This window comes from Diplotaxodon limnothrissa, linkage group LG3, assembly GCF_057381915.1.
Source record: "Diplotaxodon limnothrissa isolate DT_005_m linkage group LG3, D_limnothrissa_male_GT1.1, whole genome shotgun sequence".
In the NCBI taxonomy this organism is placed as follows: domain Eukaryota; kingdom Metazoa; phylum Chordata; class Actinopteri; order Cichliformes; family Cichlidae; genus Diplotaxodon; species Diplotaxodon limnothrissa.
Genome location: NC_140598.1, coordinates 23,030,124 through 23,055,112, shown reverse-complemented (window position 1 = coordinate 23,055,112; position 24,989 = coordinate 23,030,124). Strand labels below are relative to the sequence as shown.

The 24,989-nt window shown below is 41.8% G+C and overlaps 2 protein-coding genes across 4 annotated transcripts; both read left to right on the top strand.

Annotated features, from left to right (window-relative positions):
• Nucleotides 1-322: 322 nt before the first annotated feature.
• LOC146635002 (high affinity immunoglobulin gamma Fc receptor I-like) lies at nt 323-12,062 on the top strand. 3 transcript variants are annotated; one of them, XM_085344839.1, is made up of 10 exons: nt 323-371; nt 818-853; nt 4,413-4,527; nt 5,908-6,062; nt 9,153-9,392; nt 9,839-10,105; nt 10,354-10,362; nt 10,845-11,087; nt 11,198-11,332; nt 11,959-12,062. In XM_085344839.1, the coding sequence occupies exons 1-10, from the start codon at nt 347-349 to the stop codon at nt 12,060-12,062; spliced, it is 1,329 nt and encodes a 442-aa protein (XP_085200965.1). In that variant the 5' UTR covers nt 323-346. The 3 variants fall into 3 exon arrangements, with proteins under 3 accessions (XP_085200965.1, XP_085200956.1, XP_085200948.1); XM_085344830.1 differs by lacking the exon at nt 10,354-10,362 and having other exon boundaries at nt 5,908-6,056; nt 10,839-11,087; XM_085344822.1 differs by lacking the exon at nt 10,354-10,362 and having other exon boundaries at nt 10,836-11,087.
• A 4,793-nt stretch (nt 12,063-16,855) lies between these two features.
• On the top strand, nt 16,856-18,136 carry LOC146635001 (P2Y purinoceptor 14-like). The gene is made up of 3 exons (XM_085350008.1): nt 16,856-16,960; nt 17,047-17,306; nt 17,503-18,136. Exons 1-3 carry the CDS (start codon nt 16,856-16,858, stop codon nt 18,134-18,136), a joined length of 999 nt encoding a protein of 332 aa, XP_085206134.1.
• Nucleotides 18,137-24,989: the final 6,853 nt, after the last annotated feature.

Genomic DNA, 24,989 nt, shown 5'->3' with positions numbered 1-24,989 from the left:
CAGTTGGCTTTTGCCTGTTTGTACTGTTCTGTGTCAAAACAAGCGCTGACCTTTCAAAAATGCAGAGAGAGGATGTGTGTTGTGTCTTATTTTCCTGTGTTCGCTCTGTTCACAAACACATTAAGATAGTATAATAGGAAAAAGCTCATCTATGACAAAAGATGCTTTGATTGGAATTAAAAAATGTTAATGAATACCAGAGGTATGCAAGGTAAAGGTTAAAATGTCTCATGTTCTTTTTGGTTTGCTAAAGTCCCCCCCCCCCCAACAGTATGTGGTTTTTTAACAGGATGTTGTCGCCACTTTTGCTACAAAACGGTCAGTGAAACTGCAGTGTGCAGACGCTATGAAGACAGTTTTGCTTCTGCTCTGTAAGTACTGAACAACAAACCCAAAACTTTTTCATCACAAACAGCATACTATATATACTATACTGTAGCTTAAGAACCACAGAGATGGTTTTGGATTTTTGCTACATGTATTTTGATCTCTTTGTTTACATGGCACACTGAGTTACGTAATTGTGATACTTGGTTATGTTTTATCTGATGTTGCTTAGCACTTTTTTTTATTTTTGTTTTTACGTTTATTTAAGTGTTTGTCTAATAGTATGTTTCACACAAAGCACTGCAGCAATTTCCTGTTGTAAATCTGCTCAACATTTGGCAATGAACCCTTTTCTGATTCTGAAAGTTAAATAACGACTGAGCTTCACCCGTAACTTTGTGTCAAATATAAGTAACACAAATACATAGACTCAAATGTTTGGGAGTTTTCAGAAGCACTCACACACTGTGTGGTTTGACTTTCATTTCAGTGTTGAGCACCTGCCGGACGTCAGCCCACAGTCGTGGTAAGGTTCAGCCCTGTGTGTGTGTGTATGCTAGTGTGAATGTAATGTTAGTAAAAAAATGTGAGCATTTTATTCACCTATACTTTGGAAACACTAGGTTTATAGATGTGAACTCTTCATAGTAAAGTAATTATGGAGTGAATATGTTAAGAAGTTACTGGAAGCTTTTTTCTTTTTAAAAATCCCAAATCTGCTCTTCTGCTTCTTCCAACGGTCTCTGCTCGTCTACTCACGAGGCCAAAGAAACAGAGAAACAGCTGCATGAGTAATTTCTTCTTTAAAACAAAATCAATTTGGAATAATGGAAATGGGAAAATGTCCCAAAATGTTTCACCGATCACCAAACAAAACAAAAAAACGTCCCCTAACCGTATTGATGAAGGATCTTTTATCAAACTAAGCATTGTTATTGTAGCCTTAGCTTAAGCCACACATTTGTTCCTTGGTAACCACATTCATTTCAGTACACATGGCCAGGTTTTCATCTAATCTGGTCTTTAAGTCTGACGTCATTAGTTGTGTCTGGGCCCAAACTCCGCTGCAGGTCCCAAAGTCAAATGATCACTGCAGCATTACTGAGAGTTGGAAAACTGTCTAAATTCTTTCATCTGTAATAAAATGATCAGCGTTCTGCTCCACCAGGTGTAACAATTAAGTTTAACATCCAGGCATCCATGAAAACAGAATTTATTACATTTAACAGAGTTAGAAGTTAGCAGAGACTTAGCGCGCTAGTTTCCATCTAAATATAATATAGCCTGTGCTGACTGAAAGATTTCTTAAACAAATTAAGACGTACAGCTCTGCTCTCACTTCCGACATAAATGAAAACAGGAAACTAAACAGCAGTGATGTTTGTAAGGTTACTGAAGTTGGACTAGCTGGTTTATAATGATAGCTACACAGCTATGTTAGCATGAGATTAGCATAGTGAAGCATAGTGAACACTAACTTTTTTCGTCAGTCAGTTTTTTTCGTTAGTCACTAATATACTGCTGCATGGGCTGGAGTTACATCGTAAGGGTTTAAAAACTGAGCTTTAAAATTAATAGTGGTCATAAAAACCAAGGGAGGCCGAGAGTCAGTGATCACTTTTTTTTTTTTTTAAGATTAAATAGAACAAGATACAAAGCATTAAAACATGTTAAAAACACAAAAACCTTACTAAATGCAGGGTAGTCTGGGCCCGGAAGCAGGATTCCTCACGGCATCACTTAAAGACTGGATAGATCTTTGGCGCAAAAATGCTATTGCATGCCTGTCAAACTCCAGAAATTTTTATAGATTCAACTAAAGAAATTGGAGCAAATTACAGCTTTTTGCAGCAGGTAACAAAGTGTCTACAGATACATTTTCAAGTTCTTTGTCAAGTTGTCCACCAGTGATCTGTAAGACAACATGTCACACAGCAGATAAATGTCCGATCAGAGCACAAGAACAAATAGCTGCCTTACTTTACTGTTTATTACTGCTGTGGGGCAACATAACACATGAGTTCTGTTAATCACATTTCTTCTGTGTGTGTGTGAAGTGAAGCACACCATCATCAGATCTCTCAGACTCATTATGGTAACAACAGCAATTGCAAAGCTCAGTTGTTCCCCTGTTTCACTAACTTGGTAACTCTCTGGGTTTTTGATTAATTCAGTGAGTGCATTTACTCACTTTGGCTAACATCTGGTCTCAAATAATAACCCCTCAGAAACAGCACTCAGCTGAAAAATCAAAATTTGAGCATTTTTATTCAGCAAATGTTCAGAAAGCCCAAAAGAACCACTTGCTTATTTTATTTAGGCCATTGCATGGGAAGGAAACAGGAAGTCAGTCGACTTAGGAGGCACGGCTCTCATTGGTGCAGGTTCAACAGAGAAAGGCACGTTTTCTTTAGGCCAAAGTTTGCATGAGTTTACATGACACCAGAGTTTGTAGTGGAGGAAGCTTTCTCAGCACGGGGTCGACTGTTCAACTACTGTTCATACGTAGGATGGTACGACAAAAGTTACCCACTTAGCCTCTTTTCTTACACAGAATATAAGGCTAAGAACATTTTTTTGTTTATTGTTGTTACTGCCATTTCTAGCTACTTTTTTTGTGCATCACCTCTGTGATGTAGTTGTGATCCACCCTTCATTTCTTTATACTTTGCTAGGAAAATAGAAATACCCTATAAGAGGAAAGAATTTGTCGAATTCTAAAATGCTTAAAATAAATCCTTTATTATTCTGAGCTGCATTAGATAGTCTTCAGGAACAGTTCTCCAGGCTCCTCGAAGGATCAAAAATCTTATTTGGATGTTGATGACTATGATTCATGGTGTTCCTGATGGCGTGTTTTTCTATCAAGGTGTACTTTTACTGCAGTGGCAGTGTTTGAGCTCATTTCCATGCAGAAAAATCAATCTGCTATCAATCAGATGCTTTTCAGATGGTATTTCATGATAGATGAAAAATCTGATGCTGCTCTTTGACAAGAACGTCAACACCACCAACTGAAGCCCCATAGCACAGATGGCTGTACTCACTATTGCACCTCTCTCCTGACCTCCATACATATTGATGATGATTTAAACCAACGTTTTATCATTTCACATGATCTGTTATGGCTAAAAGTTGTCACTTTCAGTGCAGTTCTTTTGTCAATACCTTTGCCTTTTCTCCCTCTTTCCCTTCTTTAAGAATGGCTTTTATTTTAGCTTCTTTAAGGGTACATGACTAGTTTTTTAGCTAATAGGTATTTGGTGCAAAAAATACTATTTCATGCTGTTCCAATTTTTATTGACTCAACTAAAGGAATTGGAGCAAATTATAGCTTTTAGCAGCAGGTAACAAAGTGTCTACAGATACATTTTTAAATTCTTTGTCAAGTTGTCGGGGTGGCTGTAGCTCAGGTGGCAGAGCAGATCAGCCACTACCCAGAAGGTCGGTAGTTTGATGCCAGGCTGCTCCAGTCTGCATGGCAAATATCTTTGGGCAAGATACTAACCCCATGTTGCTCTCCGATGCATCCATCGGAGTGTGAATGTGTTTGAATGTTAGATACTTAGCACTTAATCTTGGAAGAAGTGCTTGTGTGAATGGGTGTGATTGGGTGAATGAATTAGTTGTATAAAGCACTTTGTGTGCTCAGGCAGAGTAGAAAAGCGCCAGTCTATTTACCATTTGTCTATTATGTGGTGACACAATACTGGGTCATGTCTTAGGTGTTGGAAGGATTCATTACTTAGTGTTTACAACCAAACCAAACAAAAAAACCCCAAAACAAACATTTATCTGAAAATGGTTCGAGAAATGAGTGCCAAAGGAGCCAATATCCAAGTAAAGTCTTTGATAGACTTTCAGAAAGCCTGGAGAACTGCTGATCAAGACCTCTTTAAAAAAATTAAAAGAAAGTCTTTCTCCTTCAAAGCAAAATATTAAGAAGTGAAATGTGTCTTTGTGTCTAGACACTCAAAAAATGACTGATACTGAAAGGAAAAACCCTACTGTTCTTCTGTTACTGTAAACTGTAAAATTAAACTAAACTAAAACTGTTACTGTTACTGTTCTTCTGTCTCTCTCAGCTTCTTTGAAGGTCATTCCCAACTGGTCTCAGTTTTTTGAGTACGAGAAAATTACTCTCAGCTGTGACGAGATAACCTCTGGTGAATGGACGGTGTGGAGATACACTACAGAAGGGTCAGTTTACCTCTGAAATACCAAAATGCACACAGAACAAATCTGACAGGTTAAAGGAAGACCATTATTAATGTTTCACTCAACTAACAACAAATCCAATATACATTTAATTTCCAGACGCTATTAATCGCCCTTTAGGTGTGTTTCCTTATTTCAGATAATGTTAGTCTGGGTTGTGATTATCTGTTCATACATATTAAGAATCCATAAATCCATCCATATAATAAGAAATATAGTAAAATACAGTTTTATCACTATTCTTATAGTTGTATTCAAAGTTGAATTATCCTTAGGTGATGTTGCTTCTATTTGCATCTTGAGCTAATTATTGCTGCTTAACAAGTTGAAGCTATGAGGACAACCAAACTTTTGATTTTGACATTTTTAGAAACCTAGTCCTTGAGCAGGGAGTCTGTGTAGCACTTATAACTGCAGATAAACTAAAACTGTGGCACTTCCTGCTGATTTTGAACTTTTGGCCTACTACAGATCATATTGCACGTTTAGTATCAGTTACTACAGTGAACTAGTTTGGTAAAAGGAGAGCCATCTTCATGACAAAAAACAAGAACAAAAACACAGCATCTGACTTAAGACTTAATCTTTTTTACCACTTCACCCTGTTTGGAGAAGTATAGTGATAAAAGCATTAGTAGAGATTTAACTCTGTCCGGTAGCCAAAGCCTCTCTTTCATGGCTCATGTTAACCCTTCTTTGCCTTAAATTGTTTTCTGAAATTTGGGATGGAACCACCAACCTAATTAGTAAAGCTCCGGCTCTACCTGGTGTACCTTCAGCCACCCTGGAAAGCTCCGCCTTTTTAATACTTGGGTTTTAAAGGTCAAACTGGTTACTGGTTACCAACTGTTACAAATGTAACCATGAAAGTTGGTACTGTGTTATTCTTGGGCTGTCAGTCAATGCTGTCAACCTTCACGTATGGCTCATTTACCCTTTTGTTTCAGTATCTTTATTTTTCAGTGAGTAGGGTTGCTGTTTCACAGCAGTCGTATCACTTTCAGTGAAAGCAAAGAAAAAGCAGAAGAAAAGAAACAAATCAGCAAGAAAAATGAAGAACAAATTCAAAAGGTCTCGTGACAAACTACTGAAAAACTGATATTTAGTAAGTTGGAATAAGAGCAACAGAACCACTTTGTGAGTGATAAGGATACCAGGAGATATCTGGAAAATGCTATTATATCATGTCCTCGTCCTTGTTTGAGAATGTTCGAATAATTTAGAAACTGTTCAGTGTAACATGGAGAGTTAAATCCAGTCCATTACAGAAATAAATTGTTACTTAATTCATTAATCATTTTAGGAACTGAAATAAATAAATTTCACATGTGTAACTGATTAAAATGTATAATGTGTCCTCAGATTGAAACTGTCTGACTGCACCTCGGGTTGGGGTACTGAGTCTTCCTCTACCTGTGAAATGAAGACAGTCAAGCGTTCTAATTCAGGTGTTTACTGGTGCCAGTCCACACACGGTCACAGCAGTAATGCCATCAACATCGCTGTCAGTGGTAAGCGTCATCAAACTGCATCTCAGCATGACTGTAGGCAAAGCCACATAAATACTTCATCCTTCTGCTTCCTGTTTTAGGACAATACACATACTCAAGGCTTGTTGTGAAATTCAATGTGACTCTTATATGCGTGATTTAGATTTCCTCTCTTCATTGAACCTTTGCAACATGCACAAATAAATCAACACAACTGTAACACTGTTACTATACACGGCAGTGTTTTATAAAATGTGACTGTTTAATTTACCATTAGATTGTTAAAGCTCAAAAAACATATTCCCATCTAAGTGGGATCAAAACAGGGAGACACTATACACGCTAAAAACCATAATACAATAAATAAAAAGCATATGTAACTGTGGAGAGTGTTATACATAAGTCTATATAAAACAGTCTGGCTATACCTCTTGTTGCTCTCCACTTGTATTTAGGAGAGGCTGAGCAACACAAGCGTCTTCCTTTTTCTGTTTTCCTAACAAAACATGAACATGGAAACACCACAAAGGAGAAAGAAAAAAAGAACTAATAACATACAGTGCATTTGTTTCTTTGCACTGAACCAGTTGCTCAAGCATTTGACATTTTCAGACGACAGGGCAGCGCTTCTTCTGAACAACATGGCCAGAAAGTGAAAATAACCTCTCACATGGTATGGATGTGGCAAGTGCTGCCACGTACTTGCGTTTAAGGTACCATCTCAGTGCTTGAGCCACACACTTCTCAATACAGTCCTCCTCTTCATCAGATGAATACTGTGATGCAAGCGTGAGAGCTGATCTTTTCTTAGATGGCTCATATGGCTCAAGAGTTGGGAGTTCGCCTTGTAATCGGAAGGTTGCCAGTTCGAGCCCCGGCTTGGACAGTCTTGGTCGTTGTGTCCTTGGGCAAGACACTTCACCCGTTGCCTACTGGTGGTGGTCAGAGGGCCCGGTGGCGCCAGTGTCCGGCAGCCTCGCCTCTGTCAGTGCGCCCCAGGGTGGCTGTGGCTACAATGTAGCTGCCATCACCAGTGTGTGAATGTGTGCGTGAATGGGTGGATGACTGGATATGTAAAGCGCTTTGGGGTCCTTAGGGACTAGTAAAGCGCTATATAAATACAGGCCATTTACCATTTACCATATGTTGCTGGTTGTTCAGGCTATGCAGGCCTCTCCCTCTCCCTCAGCAATGCACTGATCAAGCGCCACACCTCAGCCCTGTCAGGTCTGCTAAGAAACCTAGGATCCAGTGCTGTCGCAACCCTGAGCCACATGACGCCAGTTTCTTCCTTGTGCTTCTCCATTTTTGCTTTGAAGGTCTCCTTGAACTTAACCATGTAAGCTGGGTCATCCTCAGAGACCTCCATCACTCGCGACAGGTGACACATCGCTGGCAGCACCACTGAACCAGGAAACAAACTTCTCCCCTCCCAAAAGTTCAGATATATACCTGCAGTTTTAGAGAAACACACTTCATTAAGAATTTGTTACATTCATTTGTATGTTCAATTCCCCACTGTCTAGCTAAATGCTTAAAGTGCACGCCGCACGTGTCAGCGAAGTGCCTCTCCTCCATCTTCATAACAGTCAAAGCATGCGAGTGAAGTTCCCTCTGTGGTGAAAAAATAATGTGCTGTTATTCCAGGGTATATGGTAAATGGTCTGTATTTGTATAGCACTTTTCTAGTCCCTAAGGACCCCAAAGCACTTTACACAACCAGTCATCCACACATTCACACACTGGTGATGGCAAGCAGCCACAGCCACCCTGGGGCGCACTGACAGAGGCGAGGCTGCTGGACACTGGCGCCACCGGGCCCTCTGACCACCACCAGTAGGCAACGGGTGAAGTGTCTTGCCCAAGGACACAACGACCGAGACTGTCCAAGCCGGGGCTTGAACTGGCAACCTTCCGATTACAAGGCGAACTCCCAACTCTTGAGTCACGATCGCGGTATGATTACTTGGAGAAGTCCAATAGTCTCCAGTGAGAGCAACTGTGTTGGTCTGCCCCAAAGCCTCCTCGACTTTGGTTTTCTCATCTTCATACAAGTTGTGTATCTTGGTTACAGTGGTGGCTCTCGAAGGCAATTCATACGTGCAGTCGCAAATTATTTCAAGTAGCCCCTCATCCTCCACAATGATAATTGGCCTCCATGCTGTAGCCACCCATTTTGCTATGGCTGTTGAAAATTTGTTGGTTGTAGAATTGTCCAGACGTCTCCTTTGAAAACTATCCAGCGTGGTCTGCCTTTGGCGAGAGGGAGGAGGTCTCTCTGTGTTAGCTATGTGCTTGGTTAGCAAGTGGTATTTGAGACTGGATGTACTATGGTGATAACTCAGTTCACATCGACAGTAAATTCAAATTCAATTTACTTTGTTGTTGTCAAGAAAACCATCTGGCATTGCATGGCAAAATTGAACTTGCTGTTCAAAAGACCTTTTCCTTTATCTATTTCTGCTCAAATCTACAACTGCTGCGTTGCTTCCTGATTTCTGAAAAAAGGGGGCGGGCCAAAGATCACAGGCTGTTAATTCTGTGTCAAAAAAAATAAATAAAGCTGTTTAAATGTTTTTGCATTTATGCATTATTATCCCATCAACATTGACATTTGTGTGTTCCCCTCTTGCCCCTGCGGGCGATCTATCCTTCAAGCTCAGGTCCTCTACCAGAGGCCTGGGAGCTTGAGGGTCCTGTGTTGTGTTATGGCGTTCCATGTATGCCCTGCCTGCTAGCATCTTGCACCCTGCTGTAATGTGCTGGATTGTCTCAGGGGCATCATAGGAATATATAAATGTATTATATACCCAAAGCAAAAGCCCAGGAGGGGGAGTGGCAGCAATCTTTCACTCCAGCTAATTAATGAATTAAGACCCAAATTTTTAATTCATTTTTTGAAAGCCGGTCAATAATAATAATAATAATCATCATCATCATCATCATCATCAACTGTCTCTGAACGTCTCCAAGAAAATAGTAACCTATTTTCTTGGAGACGTTCAGAGACAGTTGATTTTCTTACCACCATTGTTCTAGGTCAGTCACTGCTTCCCTCTAGGCTGTCTCATCACCTGAAGTCAAGCAACAACATTTTTTGCCTTTCTGTTGGTTTAGAGAACCCAGTCATCCTGCAGATTCCTGCTGCCCCTGTGGTGGAGGGAGATAACATCACTCTGCTCTGTAGAACAAAGAATCCCTCCAACAAATCAGCTGATTTCTTTAAAGATGGTATCTTCATCAAAAAGGAAAATGCACGTCACATGACCATCTACCAAGCATCAAAGGCTCATCAAGGTTCCTACAAATGCAGCATTGGTGGTCGTGATTCACCATCCAGCTGGCTGCTGATACAAGGTAAAGAACGAAGAATCAAGTCAACCGTAGATCTAAACATTTTAGAGGTGTCTAACAGATGGAAAAACAAAACAACACAATTGGTGGTTTGTACAAACTCTTATTATAGTCTCGAGCTACCAGAAACCTCCTTACATTTTAAAATCAAGTGACTGAATAAGAGCAGCTGAAGCTGAAGTTACTCAGGACTGGAGAACATCTGATAACCATCGGTCACTAGGGAAAAATATGCTGGGTGAGGTCACTCACTCAAAAAACCTGTGATCCCTTTGGCTGCTGGAGTATTATTTGTGTGCTTTTCATTTCAGATTAGTTTAGTTTTTGTCCAAGAAAAAAAGTGAAAAGCAATCAAAGGGTCATCTTAAGGTTGTGCAGTTTTTTACCATCTTGAATGCAGCTGAACAAATTTTTAAACACACTGATGTAAAGTCTGCTTCTGTCCCCAGATGATGCTGACCCCCCAACTCTCACACCGTCTCCCAACACAGCTCAGCTGTTTGAGTATAAGAGCCTGAGCCTGAACTGTGGTGTTCAAGGATGGACAGTAAAGAGGTTCACAACATTTGCTGAAGACCTGTCCAGTTGTCAAGCATGGGGGCAAGTCGTTTCCCATGGCTGCGTCCTCCCTACGACCAAGCAGCCTGACAGCGCGGTTTATTGGTGCGAGTCTGCTACACAGCAGCGGAGCAACTCAGTCAACATCACTGTTCATGGTATGTTCAGTAAAAAAACCCTTTAGAAACAGAAACTCTTCAAATTTTCTAAGAATGAGGGACGACTAAAAGTAAACATAATTGTCCCAACAACTGCAAGTTGTTGTAAAAGAACCAAGAGACAGATGCAGATACAATTGAAGGGTGCATGTGTGTGGGAGGGGGGCATGAAACCTTGAGAAACTAACCTTTTTCTGAACCAGCTGAAGGGAAATCATTGTGAATGTCTTGTAACCATTGCGTGGCAGGCAGGAAGTGTAACCCAAAGCAGTACTCGCAGCTTTTATTAGCTGTTTTCTACTGAGGAAGAAAAACAACTGACTGTCAGGATTATAGGACCCAAACGCAGGACTCTGTATGATGAATACAGCACTTTTATTTACAGTGCAGCAAATAGTCATGACCCGATAAATCCCATGCGTGATCCTGATGAGTGTGCGTCCCCAATTCCCATGCTGTCTTCTCCCAGTGTCCGTGGTCCTAGTTTCCGCTCCCTGCGTGTCTACGTGCAACATGCTTGCTTGTCCTCTCATTTACACAAATCTCCTGGAAAATCACAGAGGAACGAGGGAAAGGGAAGCAGGTGGATGACGGCTGACACTTGCACGGTTGGACCTTAGACCCTACTTCTGTTGGGATTTACACTCCTGGGAAAGTTTGCAACTCTCTTGAATGTTGTTTACTTGTGAGTTATCTTCCTTACTGAAGAATGATGGACTTTATCTCCGAGCAGGTCGAGATACTCCGGTAATCCTGCAGAGTCCCGTCCTCCCCATGATGAAGGGAGATAATGTTACTCTGCTCTGTGAAACAAAGAACACTCAGTCCACCCTCCCAGCAACTTTCTACAAAGATAACTCTATTGTTGGTACTGAGCCTAGAGGTCACATGATCATCTATAATGTCACCAAGTCTCATGAAGGCATCTACAAGTGTAACATGAGTGTGGGAGAGTCTCCATCCAGCTGGCTGTTCATTATAGGTAAAACAGGATGACTGAAAGCTTTGAAAGTCCAAAGAATCAAGTGACTGTCATCTTTTTTAAATTTATTTTCTTTATTTACTGAACCAGCTGTGCTTGTTTGTTTCTAGATCCTGATGCTCCCGCCTCACATTCAGATTCAGACAAAAACCTGTCTTCTCTGGGAATGCTGCGCCACATCTTGGTGTACTTTCCATATATAATCTCTACATTCCTCATGGTCTCTATATATCGTGGGTCTACAGGTAACATTATTATGTTCAAATATCACCCATCCATCCATTTAGTTAAATCCTGTGTTTATCCATTCCTGTTTCCATTATCATCTATGTTTTGTCCTTTGTCCGTCTGCTGCCCAGCTGTGCTCCCAGGTGTTTCCACTCGTTCCTAATCACCTCCAGTGTATTTATAGTCTGTGTCTGCTGCTGTTCTTTGTCGTGTCCTCCCTCATTATGTATGTAGTCTCTGTCTAGTTTGTTTTATTTGCTATTACAAATAAACGCTATGATTTATAGTCATCCTCTGTCTCTGGAAGTAGTGCATTCTGGATCCACTGGCTAGCAAACTGTGGTTTGTGACCAAGGTTGGATTCTTCTGCCTGATTTCTGGTGGTGTAGAAGTAGACAGTCTCCATAGGGATGAGGTTTTGGGGGGATGGCAGGAATAGAGAAGCTGCAGAGAGGCAGATAACACTGCAAGGAAAACAAGAAGTGTGCATATATCAAGGGCCATTAGGTTCAAAATGAGAATTGAATCTAAAAGAATTACTTTTGATATGTTCTCTTTGTTAAACAATCAGTGAGATGTGGGCTGTCAGTTTTTGGTCATTTGCATTGTTTCACACAATTAATGCCCACTATACACTTAACAGGAAGAAGCTCACATCAAAGAACAATGTCTCCACCCACTGAGGAAGATGAAGACCATCCGTATGATGATGCTATGGCTGATGTCACCACTGAGCATAGTTTCTAATAAAATCTTTGTCATCTTGTTTCCTAAACATTTTGCACTTTTCAGAACAAAATACTTGTTTCATGTAAATGTTTTTCTGGTTTACATTTTGTTTTCAATGTTTTTTTTTATATAAATAAAGATTAAAAGCTATTTTTACAGCTGACTGGTATTCTTTAAAAGCATTGTCCTGACAGCGGGAATTATCAGTGTTAGAGATAAACTTCTATTTTTATTTGTTTGAATGTGCCCTGATTGGAACATTTAAATGTCACCTTAGGCCTCTGTTGTGTTAGACTGGGGATGAAGATTCACAGTGAGCAGAACTACTCTTGGTGATGTGCTGCCACCTGCTGTCTGCTTTCTGTCAGTGCTCAGGCTGTCCATCCCTGAGACTGTGGAGCTACAGCAGGGAACTAAAGCCAAGTGATTAAAGCCCAGAAAATTTACTAAACCAGTTTTATTCAACTTAACACCTGAAAGAAACCTTAAAGTGACAGCTAAAGAAAACCAAATATTTCTGCACTTTTTTTCTGATGCTGACAAATGTTAAGTGCTGTTTAAATGATTCAGTGTTAGAATTTTAAATCTAAAACAGCCAAACATTGCTGCCTATTTCAGCTGTCAGAGGTTGCGAAGCGGGGTACACCCTGTGACAGGTCCTCAGTTTGTCACAGAGCAAACACAGAACTATTAATGTTTATTTACAAGATCAATTTAAAATCAACTTGAATTGGAATATTTCTAACATTTTGAGTTATTTTCCAGTGTTAGAAAATCAGCACTGCTCAGTGTTAGCCATTGTTAATCTTCAAAACTGACTAGATTACTTTTAAACATATAACACTGTCAAAAGTGTTAATTTAACACTCAACAGTGTTGTATTTAACACTCAGAGGTGTGGACCCATATAGAGACTCTCTAGTGTTAATTTAACACTGGAGATTTTGCTGTGTGGCACTGTAACCTGATTGGCTACAGTAAGAACATAAACTCATGCTATCTGTTTGGGCGTATGTTTGTGTTGACTTGAGCCTCATATTGATCTCCAATCTCAGTAAAAACCTGTGTTGTTTATGAAGGCCTGGGTTGTAAGGCAGTGGTCTCACTGGTCTCAACTGAATATGAAAGGCAGAAGAGGCCAGCTTTGCCAGCAACACCCTGTAGGAGGTGCTCTAGTAGAAGAACTCCAGGAAAATGAAAAAACAACTGAAGGATGATGATGCAGCTGGTGTTGGTGGTTTTGATAAACAGAGTAACAAGTGCACTTAAAATTAAAGTTAATGTCAAAGTGCAATTAAAAACAGCAATATTTTAAAACAAAAACAAGCCAAAAGGACTGAAGTCCAGCACAGACAGGTCAGAAATCATCTGTCTTGTTGGTGCTTTTGGCAGATTTCAGCCTGTAAATATTGCCAAATATCAATGATGTGACTAAATACGAGATCATCTAAGTAAAGAAATGCACACACATGAAGTATGTAATAAACACACATCTTCAAGACACGTTACTGTCTCTGTTTATAGCAGTGAAGACAAACAGGAAATAAGTCAAAGCGCTGGTTAGCAGTTTGGTTACTGTGTTTTTCCTCATCAACGGCGATACTGTTAAACTGAGAGGACGTATAGGCACAAGCAGCTTTTCCTGCTCACCGAAAACTGGAAAAACACAGGTGAGTCCTGCCGGTTCCTCATCCTCAAATCATCTGTATTTCTACTGATTTCATACTTAACTTAAAAGATGACTTTTAGTAGCTCCTGCCACAGGAAAGAGAAGCACTTCACACAGCTACCTCAGGACCACAGCCTCCTTCGGCCAGTGTTCAAGATTCAGTATATATAAGATAAGATAAGATAAGATAAGATAAGATAAGATAAGACTTTATTGATCCCAGAATCGTCTCGTATTCATAGAAAATATTACGTGTTTCGTCTTGAGGTGAAAAGAAATGCAGTTTGTCCCGGACTTCGGCTACAATGAAAAAGACACACAGCTGGAGTTATTCTGTGTATTTGCTGCACAGCTGCCTCTTCTTCTCTCATCCTCTCACCCTTCCTCTCCTGTTTCTACTTCAATCATGAAACTGATCAATGATCAGCTGATCGGCTCTCTTGTTTGTTTATCGCCCACTTTGCATCAGAAAGAAGAAACCAGCAGATGTAGCGCTAAACAGCAGCACGTTTAAGCTTGATCAGCTGTTGTTAGAATTTATTTAATATTAATTTCTAGTATCAGCTGATGTTTGCTGGAGCCACAATTGTTAGATTTATATGGTTGATTGTCATTTATGCTTAGAAATATTTACTCATATATGCTTAGAGTTTTATAATCAATTGCATATTGATAGAGGTTTGATCCTTAGCAGTCTGTAAAGACTCTGTGTGCCTTCCAGAGTGTTCATACAGTGGGGCAAAAAAGTATTTAGTCAGCCACCGATTGTGCAAGTTCCCCCACTTAAAATGATGACAGAGGTCAGTAATTTGCACCAGAGGTACACTTCAACTGTGAGAGACAGAATGTGAAAAAAAAATCCATGAATTCACATGGTAGGATTTGTAAAGAATTTATTCATAAATTAGGGTGGAAAATAAGTATTTGGTCACCTCAAACATGGAAAATCTCTGGCTCTCACAGACCTGTAACGTCTTCTGTAAGACGCTTTTCTGTCCCCCACTCGTTACCTGTATGAATGGCACCTGTTTGAACTCATCTGTATAAAAGACACCTGTCCACAGCCTCAAACAGTCAGACTCCAAACTCCGCCATGGCCAAGACCAAAGAGCTTTCGAAGGACACCAGGAAAAGTATTGTAGACCTGCACCAGACTGGGAAGAGTGAATCTACAATAGGCAAGCAGCTTGGTGTGAAAAAATCAACTGTGGGAGCAATCATCAGAAAATGGAAGACATACAAGACCACTGATAATCTCCCTCGATCTGGGGCTCCACGCAAGATCTCATCCCGTGGGGTCAAAATGATCATGAGAACGGTGAGCAAAGATCCCAGAACCACACGGGGGGACCTGGTGAATGACCTGCAGAGAGCTGGGACCAAAGTAACAAAGGTCACCATCAGTAACACACTACAACGGCAGGGAATCAAATCCCGCAGTGCCAGACGTGTTCCGCTGCTGAAGCCAGTGCATGTCCAGGCCCGTCTGAAGTTTGCCAGAGAGCACATGGATGATACAGCAGAGGATTGGGAGAATGTCATGTGGTCAGATGAAACCAAAGTAGAACTTTTTGGTATAAACTCAACTCGTCGTGTTTGGAGGAAGAAGAATACTGAGTTGCATCCCAAGAACACCATACCTACTGTGAAGCATGGGGGTGGAAACATCATGCTATGGGGCTGTTTTTCTGCCAAGGGGACAGGACGACTGATCCGTGTTAAGGACAGAATGAATGGGGCCATGTATCGTGAGATTTTGAGCCAAAACCTCCTTCCATCAGTGAGAACTTTGAAGATGAAACGAGGCTGGGTCTTCCAACATGACAATGATCCAAAACACACCGCCCGGGCAACAAAGGAGTGGCTCCGTAAGAAGCATTTGAAAGTCCTGGAGTGGCCTAGCCAGTCTCCAGACCTCAACCCCATAGAAAATCTGTGGCGGGAGTTGAAAGTCCGTGTTGCTCGGCGACAGCCCCAAAACATCACTGCTCTCGAGAAGATCTGCATGGAGGAATGGGCCAAAATACCAGCTACTGTGTGTGCAAACCTGGTAAAGACCTATAGTAAACGTTTGACCTCTGTTATTGCCAACAAAGGTTATGTTACAAAGTATTGAGTTGTATTTTTGTTATTGACCAAATACTTATTTTCCACCCTGATTTACGAATAAATTCTTTACAAATCCTACCATGTGGATTCATGGATTTTTTTTTTTCACATTCTGTCTCTCACAGTTGAAGTGTACCTCTGGTGCAAATTACTGACCTCTGTCATCATTTTAGGTGGGGGAACTTGCACAATCGGTGGCTGACTAAATACTGGACGCTAACTGCTGACAGTTCAATGTCTTTGGTACAGCGCTGTTCCTTCACAGTGATGTGCCCAGGTTACACCATCGCTCACTGATGTACATTGGCAGTCCCCCACCTCTCCTCTTACCACTCTCCATTGCATTCCTCTAACCAGTTGAAAGCCATCCAGAGTTATGACAGAGTCCGGTGTGTGGTCCGTGAGCCATGTCTCAGGGATCAGTAGGAGGCTGCTCTGCTGGTACTCCCACTACAGTCTGGTTAGCGCAATTAGCTCTTCCATCTTGTTGGGTAAAGATCTTACATTACCCATGAGAATGGATTGAATGCTTGGTTTGTACCGTCTCCTTCTTTCCCGTTACTTCACTCCAGCCCTGCATCCCCTCCTCCGACGCCGTAATTTCTTCGCAATCTTGGGTTGCTCCTCCGGGAGCACCTGTTGCCCAGTAGCTGCTCCCTACTGTAAACAATGGGGTGGCTTAGAGGTTCTCCAGAAGTGGTGGTGAAAAGTCCCAAAAAGAGTAGAAGGCATGCTACTACTCTCATGAAAATTTGTGGGTCAATGTCCAGTTGCACTTCAAATAAAACACGACCAAGAGTGTCGGGGAGAAAAGTGTAAAACACAAGAAAAAAAAACAATCAAGTTATGGTAATGTGATAGTATAAGTGACTGCTTTAATCTACATGTGCCGTCATTTTTGTATCAAGTGAAAGCTTTCTGAGGATTAAATACAATAATCATCCTCAAACACATAAATTAACTTTGATCAGATGAAAGAAGGTTGGTCTTGAAGAACCTCTGTGATTTGTATTTATTTTTCAGCCACAGAAGCATGATTGACTCAACAAATATGACTTCACCTCTCAACCACACGCATGATCTTTTTATCCCATCAGTCAACCCTTTCTTTATGCTGGTCTACAGTCTGCTGTTTCTGGTACGGTTAAAATTTTCAGATTGCGCCCTGTTAGAACCTGAATGTTTGAAAGTCCTGTCCTCTTCATCCTCTCGGTGTCTCTACAGGTGGGTTTACTCCTCAATGGCTTCATCCTAAAGTTTTACTTTCACCAAGTTCGGCAGCAGGCCTCAAACAGCTTGATGGTCTACCTGAAGCACCTGACAGCTGCTGACTTCCTGCTCTGCCTCTCTCTGCCATTGCGGATAATCCACTATGCCAGCAGCTCTGGCATTGTTTACATACTCCACTGCAGCATTGGAGCTACTTCCCTGTACCTCAACATGTACGCCAGCATCCTGTTCATGGGGTACATCGCTGTTAACAGGTAAGGAACCTTTACTGAGTATCATTTGCAGTTCACGAGAATGTTAAAACCAGATTATTGGGTTATTTACAAACTCTTCAGTCCTAGCAACAACACGAATATTTATTTTCACCGTATAGTGACTTCTGCATATTTGGCACCACTGTGACTTTTTTTGGTGAAGTTTGTTTTACCACATTTTCTCTTCTCTCTGCAGATATCTGAAGATCGTCCATCCTTCAGGAACTCACATCCTGCAGACAGTACGAACTGCCCACGTCGTCTCCACGGTCACCTGGGTTTTTCTTCTGGCTCAAACAATCGCCTACAACATCATGTTCTTCATCACTCACAATCCTCTGGCCTCTGACCGCTGCTACTGTGGGCCCCTCTTCAGTACGTCATTCAGCGTCCTTCATAAAACATTTCAAATCAGCTGCACCATCATCTTCCTCTTGGTCTTCATATCCCTGGTCTTCTTCTACTACAGCACCTCCCGCAAGGTGTTGCAGGCACAGCAGAGGCAGCTGGCCTCCTCTAGCTCTGAGAAGCTGGTGAAATCTTGCAGAAACATGTTGGTGCTGGTCAGCATCTTCTGTGTTTGTTTTGTGCCCTATCACCTGGTTCGTGTTCCCTATAGTTTTTTCTGGAATAACTCTGTGGGTGGGGTGTTATACTACCTGAAGGAGGCTGCCACCATGGTGTCAGTTTTTAATGTCTGTCTGGACCCTCTTGTTTACTTTTTCATCTGTAAGACTTTTCGGGCTCAGGTGAGAAAGATGTCCAGGAGAGTCAACGATCCAACAAAGAGAAGGGGAGAGAGCATCAAGAGCAACAAGGCAAACCAGTGAGCTGTAAAGTAAAGAGTTTCTGCTGAGTTCAGAGGTCAATATGAGGCTCAACTCAGCAATTCATTTGGAGGCGATGACATCATGTTATTTAAAAAAAAATATTTTCAATAAATTTGAAACAATTTAAAGGAAACCTTTTCCATCCTACCATCAACAGCTATTTTGTTTGTAATATTTTAGAGGTGAAAAGAAAACAAATGAATCAATCTTGAATGAGGCTGTAACATGTGTTGTGGAGAATTTAACAATAACCTGCAACACACCCAGTGAGCTTGATTTGAAGTGGGTTTAATAAACACATTGCAATGTGGAGAAAGCCCTTACATCTTATAAACAGAGACACAGACAGAGAACATTCCATAACTCATATGTTGGCCTCTCACGGGGGGGCTATACCTCCTCCCTCACAGAGAGAATTATGACCTTGTTTTCTGCTTGGCCACCACCTAAGGATTTACATCCCTGATAAGCAGGAGTCCCACTATCTGTTTAACCTCTCCCATTACAATGGCCTCACTGTGTTTACATTCCACATGCATGCAAACTAGCTACAGGAGTGCTCTTACTATAGTACAGTGAGAAAGTGATATTACTATAACTAATGTGATATGATTCAATATGTGATTAATACATGAGAAAAGAAATCTTCCACCACACATGACAAAACGTGAACCACTCCGGACACTCTCTGGATGCGCCGTGAGAACTGAACCTCTCTCCTGCATGCGTGGCTTAGTTTTTAACCTTTCATCTTTCATTTGCTTTTCCAAAATGTAGTCAAAATTGATAAATGATCACCTTGTTGTTCTTTACTGTTTGTATGAGAGTAAAATGAGCGTTGTTCTTTGTGACCTGGATTATGTCGTTAATCTGTGTCACACAGACTGACATTAACTCTGTGGTCATAGCGTCCTGTTTCTGATGCGACTACAGGTTCTCAAGTTTTACTGCAGGGCGGTTACCTTTAACACACACACACACACACACACACACACACACACACACACACACACACACACACACACACACACACACACACACACACACACACACACAGTAAATCTTAAACTATGAGGAGTTTAATGGAAATGTGACAGTATTTAAGTTGCGAGATTCAAGTTTCATGAATCATCCTGACATGTTGACCAGTTCTTATATTCATCTTGTTGCTTCAGCATGTTTTGAAGCATCACCTTGTAAACTCTCTGGTTTACATGGTTTCACAGCAGCAGTCTACATGAAGAGAAGAAAGATATATGAGCTATATCAAAATATGAGCTATTCATCAGCACTTGTAGCTATTGCAACAATAATATAATGTTTGCAGCTGTATATGACTAATTATCGGTCACATTTTCTTTAGATATTGTAAAAAATAATCTAAAGGTTTTTAAATTGTGTGTAAAGATTTTTTTATTTATGTGTACATTAACAACGTGACATGTGAAACTGAGACACTGATATAAATATAAATGTCTTAAATTCAGTTCCAACATTGCAACAAACCAAACTTTTTAAAAATTCAGGTCTCAGATTTATTCTGCATAGACCTCAGGCTCCACAGACATGGATACACTGGAGGCACAGATAACCCTGAACAATATGACCACTGGGCTTCTGTATGTTTTATATTTTTTGTATGTTTGTATGTTGCCCATGACTAACACATCAGCTACTTCCTCCTACTGTTTCCACTGAGCTAACAGCGGAGGCTACAGTCAGATTTCTCAAGACAAAACTAATAATAGAGTGTGTATAGTTGTGGGAAAGTGTGTGTCTGTCCTGTACGTTTGTGTGTGTGTTAACGTTCAGTGTGAGCACAGGAAGCAGTTTGAAAGTCTAAGACCTCGAGTGTCATCAAGGAGGCAAAATTCACAGCCTTCATGTGGTTTGATGCTCTTTTCTGATTGGCTGTTGTTTAAGTGAAGAACTTTCTGAGCTGCTCAGTTGGGTTTGTACTGTACTCTTTAAGAGTGTGTTATGAATAGCACAAGGCCTGCATGTCACATAAACTAAATGCTTCCTGGATTTTGTTTTTCACATTAAAAGTTTATTGCCACCACTTCACTTGCAACACTTATGTGAAAGCAAGATGGTGATCTTTCACCATGATGGTACATCTTTCACCATCTTACAATGCTTGATTGCAACCATTCCCCAACTCTCTGTGAATGGTACTCATGGCCATTGATCAGTGGGTTTTGGTCAGTGGTTGTTGATCAATGGTCATGAGAATTTGCATAATTATGATTAAGGAACTGACCTCCCAGCCCATTGTTCCTACAGGCTGGTTTCAGTCATTATGCAAATGTACTGTTTATAAGATTCGGGAAACCTGCAGTCAGCTGAGACTGAAGAAGTCACTTGGATGTGTGACGAAACATTTCTCCCACAAACCGTTACGTCCAGATGAACAGAATCAACTTTTTGGAGACATAAGAGATAACCTTTTGTTTTCTGGTATCCCAGAGTTTGCTGGAGAGCATGCGGAAACCCCTCCTGTCCCTCCTCCCGCTCCATCACACCACCACACTTGCAGAGGATTACAAGTTTGTCACTGAGGTACAGGGGAGGCATTCCTCCTCTGTCCCCTTCTGGCCACATGTGCCTTAATTTTAGTCCCCAGTCTACACATCCACTGTAGCAAAGTATGTGTCAGCGTGAATTACATTACCCAGCAGCCTTGGTAAGGTCATAGGACTCATGGGACTCCTGAGTTAGCGAGCCTGACTTAGTTCCTGGGCTGACAATGCAGAAGAGAGCTGCTGGGACGGAAAGCAAATAGCCCATCCTGTGTTTGTTGTGAATGGTGTGCATCACATAAACCTGAGTTAATGGTGGCTGTAGCTCAGGAAGCAGAGCAGGTCTCCTACTGATTGGAAGATGTCTGTGAAGGTTCTCAGTCATCCAGGTCATCGTAGTCTAAGGAGCTTGGAAAGAAAAGCGTCTGGACTCCTTTAAGTTGCTTGAAGACGTTTCACCTTTCATCCGAGGAGCTTCTTCAGTTCTAAGGTCAAATGGCGGAGAGTCCCAGATATAAACCTAGTGGGAGTATCCCCCCATAGAGGGACAAAAGGACCCCCTCATGATCCTCTACCTAATCACATGAGCCAAGGTGTGAAAGCGGGTGTGGGTCACAATCAGCAAAGGTTTCGGGTGAGCTCATTGTGAAACCTGGCCCCACCCTATCATGTGATTTCCTGAGGTCAGATGGCCCAGGATGTGAGTGGGCGTTAAGGCGTCTGGGAAGGAAACTCAAACCTGGATTATAGATGGCAGACAGTTGGTGTCGTAAACCCCCGCCTCTGTTCAAAGATGGTCGCTCACAGTGGACATAGATGGCTTCTTTCACTCCTCTTTCAAACCATCTGTCCTCTCTGTCCAAAATGTGAACATTGGCATCCTCGAAAGAGTGTCCTTTATCCTTAAGATGCAGATGGACTGCTGAGTCTTGTCCTGTGGAGGTGGCTCTTCTGTGTTGTGCCATGAGCTTGTGAAGTGGCTGTTTGGTCTCTCCGATGTAGAGGTCTGGGCATTCCTCGCTGCACTGTACAGCATACACCACATTGTTAAGTTTGTGTTTTGGCGTTTTGTCTTTTGGGTGAACCAGTTTTTGTCCGAGTATGTTGCTGGGTCTGAAATGCACCGGGATGTCATGCTTGGAGAAAACTCCCCTGAGTTTCTCTGATACACCGGCTACATAGGGGATGACAATGTTCTTGCGTCTTTCTTTCTTATCCTTCCTCGCTGGTGTCTGATCTTCTTTTCTGTGCCTCTTTGCTGACTTTATAAACGCCCAATTAGGATAACCACATGTTTTGAGTGCTTCCTTTACATGTGTGTGTTCCTTCTTTTTCCCTTCAGGCTTAAAGGGAACATGTTCTGCCCGGTGGTGTAGGGTCCTGATTACTCCAAGTTTGGCAAAGGAGCTTGCAAAGAAAAGCGCCTGGACTTCTTTAAGTTACTTGAAGACATTTCACCTCTCATCCGAGAAGCTTCTTCAGTTCTAAGGTCAATCCGCAGCGTTAATGTGCGCAGTGAAGCATTCCACTTCTTGTGTCTTGATTTTGACCCAGGTGTCGTCCACATATCTGTACCAGTGGCTGGGTACTCTTCCTTTGAAAGAGCCAAGAGCCTTTCTTTCCACTTCCTCCATGTAAAGGTTGGCTACAATAGGTGACACGGGGGAGCCCATGGCACAGCCATGTTTTTGTCTGTAAAAGCCTTCGTTGTACTTGAAATATGTAGTGGTGAGGCAGAGGTCTAACAGTGTGCAGATCTGATCGGTGTGAAGTTGGTCCTGTCCTCCAAGGAGCTGTCTTCTTGTAGTCGTTTTCTGACAGTCTCCACTGCCTCCATGGTGGGTATGCAGGTGAAGAGAGAGACTACATCAAAGGACACCATGGTTTCATCTGGAGCCAGGGTAAGTTCTGGACCTTGTCGGTGAAGTCGGTGGAGATCTTGATGTGGTGTGTTCCCCACAAGAGGTGCAAGGATGGTAGCAAGGTGTTGTAAGTGGCTGAGTTTATGCTACTGACAATGGGTCTGAATGGGACCCCTTCTTTGTGGATCTAAGTCCGAAAATGCAGGGTATGGCATCCCCTGGGTAAAGGCGGTGATATGTAAGGCGGTCAATGATTTTGTCCTTTTCAAAGTCTTGAAGGCAAGCTATAACTTTCTTTTTGTAGCTGCTTGTGGGGTGGAGCTTTAAGGCTTTGTAAGTATTGTTGTCACTGAGGAGAGTAGTGATCTTACTGTGGTAATCCGTAGTGTTTAGGACCACAGTGAACCTTCCCTTATCCGCTGGTAGTATAGTGATGTTGTGGTCTTTGCTCAGGGAAGCGACGGCCTTCTTTTCTCGTATTGTGAGGTTGGACGGAGCGACTTTGGCGCTGGAGAGGGTGGCCGAGACTTTCATCCTGATTTGCTCTGCTTCTGTCTGTGATAATTTATTAATCCGTATGGCAGTTTCTGTGGCTGTGATGAGGTCCACTATGGGCAACTGTTGCAGAGAAATGGCAAAACTGAGTCCTTTGGCTAACACTTTCTTTTCAGGTTCAGTGAGGTTCCAGTCTTAAAAGTTCTTTACCCATTTCTCCTGACTGTCTTCAGGTGTGTTTTCTTCTCCGAGTTGTGTAGGTTCAGAATCAGGAGTGAGTGTTTTTGAAAGCAAGATGTGAAATTTCTTGTGTTGTCTTTCTTTTCCTTTAGCGTGTTGGGCCCGCTGAGCCTTGTCCACAAACTTGTCATCGGGGGTCCTTTTGTCCCTCTTTGGGGGGAAACTCCCACTGGGTTTAAATCGGGAACTCTCCGCCATTTGACCTTAGAACTGAAGAAGCTTCTCGGATGAGAGGTAAAACGTCTTCAAGCAACTTAAAGAAGTCCAGACGCTATTCTTTCCAAGCTCCTTAGACTACGATGACCTGGATGACTGAGAAACTTCACAGACATATTGCCGTACATTTTGGGAGGAACACCCTTCAACTGGTGCGGGAGTATGAAAGGGAATCAAGAAAACAAGCGGATTATAGGAACCATCTCCGTTTCAACCTAAGATGCAGACAAAGCAGAGTTGTTACTAAGAGCTTGTGCCTTGGATCCACTGTCAGGGGATACAGAGCAGACTTGATTCTACAGAGAGCTTCTAAGTGAAAGGATAAGACAGGTCCATTTCACTATAGATGTCCTCCAGATCAAGATCAGCCAGACTCTGCAGGAACTGGAAACCCTTCTTTCCTATGTATTATGTATATGTATTAAATGTACAGTGAACAAACAAGCTGATGAGTAAGATGGCCAAAGGAATGTTAAGCTGCATTACAGAGTGACAGCTGCTGGTAAGAATGACCTGCAGTAGCATTCCTTCCTACACTGTGGGTGTAAAAGTCTACTGCTGAACGAACTGCTCAGTGCTCGTACAGTCTCATGCAAGAGGTGGGAGGCATTGTCCATGATGGATGTTAGCTTAGACAACATCCTGTCCTCCCCAACCTGCTCAACGGACTTCAGCGGACAGTTTGGGATAGAACTGGCCCTCCTGACCAGTTTGTTTAATTTTCAAGACTTGTGCAGTGAGGCATGGGGTCCCTCAGGGCTCCGTAATTGGACCATTGCTGTTTTCTATGTACCTGCTGCCTCTTGGTGTCCTTTTATGTTCTTTTAATTAACCTTTTATTATTACGCTGATGACCTGCAGCTTTATGTTCCTTTAACCATTAGAAATCGTGCTGAAGTCTCTAAACTAGAATTTTGTTTATCTGCAATTAAGAGCTGGTTATCGGATAATTTCTTGCTCCTAAATACTGATAAGAGAGAGTTGATGGTCATTGGGCCACACAAATTTCAGCACTTGTCCCAAAATTTCATCTTGAAAATTGATGACAGTGCCATAAATTGCTGGAACAAAACTTGGGTGTGTGGTTCGACATGGTGCTCTCCTTTAAATCTCATGTAAAAGAGATAACAAAGACCACCTTTTATCATTTGAGGAACATCGCCAGAATCAGACATTGCAGAGGTTCTTGTCAATGCATTTGTGTCTTGCCGTATTGATTATTGCAATACTCTTCTTTCTGGCCTACCAAAGAAAAGTTTTAGCGGTCTACAGATGGTGCAAAATGCAGCTACTCGCATTTTAACAAGAACTGAGAAATTTGAGCCCTGTTCTGAGATCTCAGCTTTGGCTACCTTGTTAGGTTCGAGCAGATTTTAAGGTCCTGCTGCTCACCTACAAGGCTTTAAACTGATTGGCTTTACACCTTTATGTTCCATCTCGTGCTCTACGATCTCAGGACTCTGGCCTTCTAAAAGTTCATTAAACTTTATTGTAACACCTACTAAAACACCTAAAAAT